The 8,995-nt window shown below is 38.6% G+C and overlaps 1 protein-coding gene across 1 annotated transcript in view; it reads right to left on the bottom strand.

The window, feature by feature from the left end:
• Positions 1-1,119: 1,119 nt before the first annotated feature.
• Positions 1,120-8,995, bottom strand: part of PLA2G7 (phospholipase A2 group VII) — a 42,940-nt gene continuing 35,064 nt past the window's right edge. Inside the window, 8 exon segments of the mRNA XM_036870586.1 lie at positions 1,120-1,619; positions 2,057-2,205; positions 4,534-4,704; positions 6,075-6,166; positions 7,310-7,423; positions 8,262-8,388; positions 8,939-8,973; positions 8,975-8,995. Of these exon segments, the coding sequence (XP_036726481.1) occupies positions 1,477-1,619; positions 2,057-2,205; positions 4,534-4,704; positions 6,075-6,166; positions 7,310-7,423; positions 8,262-8,388; positions 8,939-8,973; positions 8,975-8,995 (852 nt within the window). The 3' untranslated portion in view covers positions 1,120-1,476.

Below are 8,995 nucleotides of genomic sequence, written 5' to 3'. Positions count from 1 at the left end.
CCTGAAGCCTTATGGGAATAGTGAGAATTAAGAACCTTAAAAGTTGGGTATAATTTCAATAAGTAAAAAGGAGAGGGTTCTGCATTAAACGTAATTGAGGTAGATGAGTATATTCCTTCTTCCTGGGATAATGATTAGACACATTTGGCTCATTCATGTAGGAGATATAGTTGTGAATTAATTACTGGGAGAAAAGGTCAGAGAAGATGCATTAGGGTCGGATTATGGAAAGCCATCAGTTTCATGCTAAGCAGTTTAACTCTCTATTTAAAAATGTTTAATCTGAACAGTTAGAGGAGAAATCATATTTCTCAAAATGAGTGTTTTTGCACATTAAAACATTAAGATAGGCCTGAGTGCCAAATCAGAAAACACAGCTACTTATTAGCTGGGCAAAAGGAATAGGGATAGAACAGTTAACCAGGCTTGCTTACTAAGTACTGATTATCCTTGTTCACACAGGCTTTAATTAAACTTAATTATGGAGAATTCATAGGAATAAGACCATTCTTAGACCAAAATATACTTAACTGATGAGTGGCAGAAATGTTTATACCCCTTGGGAAACAAAATACATTTTCCATGACTCCCAGAAACATAAGTGCACAAATCTTTCAGCTATCTTTTTACCTCCATTTATTGTGCTTTTCCCCTCCCACTACTACATATAAAATTAAAAACATTCATTAAATATCAATAAAACTAGTGGAAAATGAAGCAGTTAAAATTATGTCCTTTCTTATCTGTTGCAGCTTTCGGGTGAATCAGTGATTTAATGTGTGATGGCTGGAATCGTGGGCCTGTCTTATGTACCTTTCTTTAGTAAATAGAGTGCCTCAGAGGTAAACCATTAAAGTAAATGCAAACAAATTACCAACTTGCTTTAATCTGCTGCCTTTGCTTTGTCACCGATATCCTTACCCCCATCCATTCCCCGTTTAGTCATTATATTGAAATTGTGCAGTCGCACCCATCCCACGGTAAAGCAATGGCTATATTATCCGCTTGGTCTGATTTCTCTTACCATGACCCAAGGTCAAAGGGAAGCGCTACCAAATCCCACCCAGAAGACCATGTTGCTAAAACTCAATTCTACTGCTTATAATAGAAAAAAAAAGAGGCAAGAAAATCTGTTTTTATTATGTTTTTAGGGAGTGTTAGGTCATTGTAACACATTTTCAATGGCATGATGCCTGTTTTAATATACTTGTCCATTAAAGTAATGTAAAATCAGTTTTTTATTGTGACACCGAGAAAGGATCACTTTAGTAAAACTAAAATTTAGGCTGGTATGATTTTTATATGTAGCAGTCTTTCTTTACATTTAAAGGAAAAAAATCTTAATCCAAGCTTCAATCACTATTGTGGTATAGCCTACATTTTCAAATATGAGTTATTTGAGAAAATACATTAAAATCATACACACACACACACACTTTTAGACAGTTTTTAAACAAGACTTTTTAAAAAGTTCTTTTAATCTGAATTCGGCTTCTGTATTCCTGTAGAGTTCTGCAGGGTGGCATGGTGGTTGGTTGCATCAATGTTAGTTCCTGGAATAAGATTGTCATCTTCCCCTTCAATTAAAGAATCCCACTGATCAAAATCTTTCTGAAGTCCTGTAAAATACAAATGTCACTAAACATATTCAACTTTGGAAAGTGTTAAACAGTTCAGTGCCTCTAGGTGGCACCCTAGCCTCACAAACGACCCACACTGCGTCACCGTTATGGAGGCAAGGTGCTCTGTGTGAGCTCTGCGTGGCTGTAACATCTGAATGACAGATGGGATTGAGGCACTATGCTGTCCGAATCCTCTGCTTGGAAATCTGCCCCAGGCTTCACAGAAAGACTATCAGCTCTAACAGGTACGCTTGCTGCCTATGATGCATAGTATGCAAAGCAGCAAAATTAAATTGTTTTCAAATGGACTGACTGCAGTGTTCCATTGTAAACCAACTGGGAAGAGTCAAAACGGGACTCATGCACAGTTAAGATAGACAGTTTTTTCCTGAGAATCATCTGGTTTATGTCAGGAAAGAAGATCCCTTTCTTACCTAAATGCTTTTGCAAGAATGCTAAGGAAGCTTTGTTGCTAAGACCCATGGCTACATTTGAATCTATTTCTCCTTTCAGTGTGAATATGTAGCCGATTATTTTGCCAGTTGCAAAAGTGAAGTCAACAAAATTCTGATGGACTGAACCCCTGAAAGAGAAAGGAGACATTTACAAATCACTTTGTTGGACAAAATTATTTCTGTAGTTACCGTGCAGGAAAGATGCTGGCCTGGTTGGCCTATTTACGAAAACCAAGGAAACAAAACTTGTAGATTTGATCTCCTTAGATGTACTTGAGGGTCACAAAGCTGTTCATTTAGGGGTCCTAGAGTATATGTTCTTCCTCCCCTCTAGATCAATAAGGCAAAGATTCCTGTCTTGCTTGGCATCTTGGTTTTAGAAGAGATGATTCCAGCTTTGTAGAGGACATGATTACTTTCAATTTGAGTAGGTGGAATGTTTTATATGTTGAGGGTCCCTGAACTCAGAACCAGAATCCTGCCCCCTTACCACCACATTTAACTGGATATCTATTTGCTGTTGGGCAAAAACACTTTGCATTTAAGCCTTGGATTAAGTAGGTTAAAAGACAGACAAAATTTTGCCTTGTATTATTTAAACTGTAAGCACCTCATAAATATCCCTTATTGATGGACTTGAAATTCACCAATAGCCTAACATCAAATAGAACGGCCATTTTTTTTTAACATCTTTATTGGAGTATAATTGCTTTACAATGGTGTGTTAGTTTCTGCTTTATAACAAAGTGAATCAGTTATACATATACATATATCCCCATATCTCTTCCCTCTTGTGACTCCCTCCCTCCCACCCTCCCTATCCCACCCCTCTAGGTGGTCACAAAGCACTGAGCTGATCTCCCTCATCTCCCTGTGCTATGCGGCTGCTTCCCACTAGCTATCTATTTTACATTTGGTAGTGTATATATGTCCATGCCACTCTCTCACTTTGTCCCAGCTTACCCTTCCCCCTCCCCATATCCTCAAGTCCATTCTCTAGTAGGTCTGCGTCTTTATTCCCGTCTTGCCCCTAGGTTCTTCATGACCTTTTTTTTCTTTTCTTAGATTCCATATATATGTGTTAGCATACGGTATTTGTTTTTCTCTTTCTGACTTACTTCATTCTGTATGACATACTCTAGGTCCATCCACCTCATTACAAATAACTCAATTTTGTTTCTTTTTATGGCTGAGTAATATTCCATTGTGTATATATATATATATATATATATATATGCGCCACATCTTCTTTATTCATCTGTTGATGGGCACTTAGGTTGCTTCCATGTCCTGGCTATTGTAAGCAGAGCTGCAATGGACATTGTGGTACATGACTCTTTTTTAATTATGGTTTTCTCAGGGTATATGCCCAGTAGTGGGATTGCTGGGTCACAGGTTCAATCCCTGGTCCAGGAAGATCCCACATGCCGTGGAGCAGCTAAGCCCGTGCACCACAACTACTGAGCCTGCGCCCTAGGGCCCCGCGAGCCACAACTACTGAGCCCACGTGCCTAAAGCCCGTGCTCCGCAACAAGAGAAGCCACCGCAATGAGAAGCCCGCGCACGCACTGCAACGAAGAGTAGCCCCCGCCCGCTGCAACTAGAGAAAGTCGGCGCGCAGCAACAAAGACCCAACACAACCAAAAAAATAAAAAATTAAATCTTAAAAAAATAATAATAATAATAATGTCTCTTGATCCTTCAAGACCCAATTCTACCCCCATTTCTTCTAAGCAGCCTTTTCTGACCACCTTAATTGGAAAAGAGTCCTCCATTCTCTGTCCTGGGAGTGTTTACTGCCTTTACTGTGTGTGTTTCCTTCTTGCCACCACTTCTGTGCCCTTCTAAGTAAATCAGGTTTCAGATAAAAGAGGAAGGAGCTCAGTCTTTGCTTTGTAACATCTCATTGTGAGTTCAAAACGCTATTGGGAGTTCTTTTTCACATCCACGATATAAGCATGTTGCTGACCCTTAAAGGGTCCCTATTACAGCTTCTGAGAATTTATAAATTCACCTACTTACCAAACAGGTAAACACACTGCAGGTCTCAACAGATGATCTTACTTTTTTTCTAAAGAGTTCTTAGCCTAGCTTACTGATGGAATACTTCCCCCTATCCCAGCCCTAAAAATGTATAGGCTTGCTCTTATATTTAGATAAAAGTAGCATGTATCCTGATGCAAATTTTAATTATCAGCACGTGCTGTATAATATATTAACATGGTTAATAGTATATTAACATTCATAGTATATTAACACTACTCAAAAATTTGCATTTTAAAAAGAGTAAGTTTAAATGCACTTGGAAACTGAGATTATCTAATATTCTCCCTTATTCCAAGTCTAAACAACAAATTGAATAATTCTAGAGTAGCAACCAAATGATATCTGTTGCTTGTTTATCCAAGTTTCAAGTTTCTGTTTCAGATGATGTAATGTCACTTACTGATACTTACCTGATTGTAATCATTTTTCTTTCTCTATCAGGTAAGTAGCATTTTTTCATTTTTATAATATTAGAAGGATATTGGAATCGTTCCGAGTTGATAAAAAAGAGGGGCTGAGGAATTCTGGAACATACGTCACCACCCACTGGAAACATCCATGCATCCAGGGCGATACCGCACCTGATCAAAGAAGTCCGGTTACACGCTGGCCCAGATATAGGAACTTCTAATAATGCAAGGATTCAGAGACACACACCACAGCAGATCATTGTGGGTTATCTCACTGAGCTGAAGAGGTATTATACTTCACTGTGGGAAAGGGATATGATTAGCTTTATAAGGTAGCAAACTTGTAATTATACAATCATTTTCTTTAGGAGGCATTTAAGAATTGCAACCTTTAGAAAGACATAGTATTTAAAAATTTTTTATTCATTTTTTGTTATCTTTCAAGATAAATTTTAAAATATTATAAGTACCGTAATTCTTCAAAATTGGGGGGTATCTGAAAAAACACAGTACATGCCCCTGTTTCTAGTCCTTCTGGACACTGTCGTGTACTCATTATACCTCTTTCAGAGTAACAGTTAGACCCATTCCTTTATATTTAGAGATGCTTCACCTGCAAGAGTGTCTGGGTGTTGAAGAAAAGCCTATGGAGTGTATCATTTGCAAATGAAATGTAATTAATTTTCTTCTTAAAAGTAAGTTATCCTGTTACAGTGGAGGATTACTGGACTGAATGTCAATATTATGACATAGTATGAGTGTGTTTCATGTTTGGTGATTGCAATCATTGTTGCTTTTGTTGTGGTCATCCATGTACAATGCTTGGTGTCAGTCTATTTATCTCTTGTAAAAATAAAATACAGTGTGTGTGTGTGAAAAAAAAAAAAAAAGTAAGTTATCCTATGTTTCTTAGCCTTTTGGACACTCTATTTTATGTGCTAAACGGAGGAAAGAAGAGAATCTCCTTATGTTGAAACAGATTTTAAGAAATGTGAGATGAAGTTTCACAAATGATCCTACCCTCTTTCTACATGGTTGGTTCTACATGATCTCATCAATCTGGGATAAAATGGTTCAAGAAAGAAAATATTTCTTCAAGTTAGAAGACTGGGGGCCTGACTTCCATCCACATAACTATGTAATTTTAGCCCACACTTCATCTTAAAGATGAAAAAAATTGATTAAAAAATGCCCTACCTATTGGGGAAGTCTAGAAAATAGTATAAGATGACAATATTATTATTACAATCATTATGTCACAGATAATACGTATATATAAAGATAAACTTCCAAATGAAAATAATAAGCCCTAGAGCAGATAAATAATAATGTGGAAATATATTGAGAGATGGGAAGAGTTTTCAATAGTAAGAGAAGTAGATGGTTTCTGTTTAGGAAAATTCATATGGAGGACTTTATGGAGGCAAAAGAACAGACTTGTGAATTCCAAAGGATCGCTTCCTCACTAAGAATTTGATAAATTCTATCTCACATGTGTTATCACTCCCCCCGCTTCCAAAAACTGAGACTCATTCTCTTACCTGAATCTCTGGTCTTCACTAAGACTCTGAATAACTGTGGCTCCACCAAAAGAATGTCCAATAACCGCTATTTTATCCCTATCGATAGAGTCCTATGTGAAAAAGCATGATATGAATTCATCAGTATCTTGCAGGTTGTTCGGAGGATAGGCAGTGATTTTGTGAATCATAAACTTATGTTTTCACAGGCATGGTTAAGTACCTTGGTTTCTTAGAAACGAAATATACATACACATACATACATTCACGTGCAACCACACACCCACATACACATATTTAAACATATACACATATATGTACGTATACATACATGCTTACCTATATATACACAAAGACACACACATAGTTGTTGAACATTCTAAGAGTTCAGAGGTAAACTTCATGGCCTTCCTCTTCACCCACACTTGAAACATCAACATCATTGCTGATTTCTCCCCCTTCCCCCTCCATGTTTATTAGTTTGTTCATTCCCTGAGTATTGATTGAGCACCTGCTCTGTGCCAGGCACTATAGTTCATTTTCCATGAGCTCCCAGTCTCTTAGGGAAGGAGCTACAGATACATGATGCAGATGCAGTAGGGTTGTACCAAGGAGCACATATGATAGACAGCTGGCCCAGTCCAGGGTGGGCAGTGAGGCCCAAGAAAGCTTCATGGCCGAGGTAATACCCGACTTGAGTTGATGATTAAGCAGGACTGAGTCAGGAAGATGGGGTGTCAGACCAAGGGGACAACACGTCCAAAGGTATGGAGACAGGAGAGTGGCTAGCCGAGGGACACAAATGCTTCACTGTGTCTGGAGGACATACCATCTTCTTAGTGCCCTCTTCTTCCCTACACTCCACCCCCCTACACACACGCTTGAGTCTTCATTCACCACCGGTCTACTCTGATATCCTTCCACCCCACCCCAATATTCTGTCTAAAACTTTTCACCAGCGTTTCCAGATCAAGCTCAAAAACATGCAGGAACTGCCCAAGAACTTACAATACTTCCACTGGTTGTATTAAGTTGAAACATATGAAATTGCCATTTTTGTAGATCAAAGCTGGCTGGTGGCAATTTCATATGTAGTTCAACCTAATGTGTTCCTCACTGTTGGAATACTTTGCAGGTACTTTTTTTTTTTTTGCAGCCATTTATCATATTGTATCTTGTATTACAGCAGGAAAACAGACAAAAATGAGAGCAATAAAGACGTCTAGGCCGGGGAAAATGGCTTTTTTTTAGCTCACCTTCATCTGTTCCACATCAAACTCTAAATCTAATAGATTCTTCTCTGGTCTCCCACGATCAATGTCCAGAATCAAATTGAGAGCTTGAGAACACTCCTTTGCTCGTTGCAGTACCTAAGATGATTATTAGAAGGAAATGGCAAAGTAAAAAGTTGTAACACTTAAAGCTTGTGTAGAGGGGGCAGGTGGAAAAAATACGTGGTTGCTTATAAACCGGAAATGACTTTGAGATTAGCGATTAGAACACAACCTAGCATGATGACCCAGGCACCAGCTTTACAGGTAGTTTTTGCTTGGTCAAATCCTGACTCTGTTGCTTACTCACTGTGTGACCTCAGATGATTTACTTAACCTCTCTGAACTTCCATTTATTGTATAATAATGCCTCAGTGAAATGTGGGTGGGATTAAATGCAATAACATATATAAAAAGCACCCACTATAAAGCCTGGCACAGAGGTGGAAAGCAATGTGCTTTATTTCACTTGATCTTCCTCAAAGCCCCATGTGAAAGATACTGTTAATATTCATTATTTCGTAACAGATCAAACATGGAAACAAAACAAAAGAATAAGTAACTTGTCCAAGATCACTCCACTGCTAAGTGATGGTGCCAGGATTCAAACATAGAAAGTTGCATTCTGAGGCCTGGACTCTTAATGCTATTCTATACCACCTCTGTGAAAAGTAGTCTTTAGTTCTAATGCAAAAGGATTCTGAATATTCACTGTCATCTCCTAGGATTTTTATGCTGGTCTTTGTTTTTACTGTGATCCATATATTTCATTAAGGGAATCTGATTACTCAGAGAATCCTCTGACAGATCTTTTGGGGATGGGAAGTAAGGACATCTAGGAGCATGGTTTGCCATATGTAAAATGAAACGAACAAATGTCATCATTTTGCCTATGCTTTTTGGTCACCATGCCACCTCTCTTCTTCCTGCAACATACCTGCTCGTTTCGTAGAGGAAACTCCTCCTCCCCTCGTTTTAGGGTTCTAAGATAAAGCCAAGTCTTGTTTCCTATTTCTGCAGCAGACTGGTCCTTGAAATAGTAAGTCGCAGATGCAGAGCCATCTCTACAATACAAACAGAATCAGTTACTTTACGCTTGTTCTTTCTCTCCTTCATCTCACCTGTGTTCCCCATCCCCATCCTTGACTCTTTCTGACTCCCTTTCTTGCACTCTATATTTTTTTTAATCAAAGAAGCCCCCAAGGGAGTTCTAAGAAAAAGACATGGTTGCCTGTAAACAACCCATTCCATCTTCACAATTCTGGGAGGCTGCGGTGTTGAAAACTCTCTCCTGGAATCAAATCCCAGTTCTGTCACTTGCTAGCTGTGTGGTTTGGGGCAAATTACTTACCCTTCCTCAGCTTCATTCTCTGCCTCCTTGAAACAGTGGTAATGATAACCGTCTTAAAGGATTGTTATGAAGATTAAATGAGATGGTCTGTGAGCACGGCACTCAATAAACATTCTAGAAATGTTAGCTATTTTTTATATACTTGACAATCTAACTCAGTCCTCCTTTTTATCTCATCATGTAGCCCATAGTTGACGATTCTATCAGCACTTTTCATAAACCCTTATGAAAGGCAGAGCTCAGCCACATACCAGGTGACGTACCTGTGTTCTACGGCAGCAACTATAAACCCGTGAGATGGCCAGGTCAATACCAATAGC

This window comes from Balaenoptera musculus, chromosome 11, assembly GCF_009873245.2.
Source record: "Balaenoptera musculus isolate JJ_BM4_2016_0621 chromosome 11, mBalMus1.pri.v3, whole genome shotgun sequence".
Classification (NCBI taxonomy): domain Eukaryota; kingdom Metazoa; phylum Chordata; class Mammalia; order Artiodactyla; family Balaenopteridae; genus Balaenoptera; species Balaenoptera musculus.
Note: the sequence above shows the minus strand (reverse complement) of the source record. Positions and strands in the feature narration are given on the sequence as shown.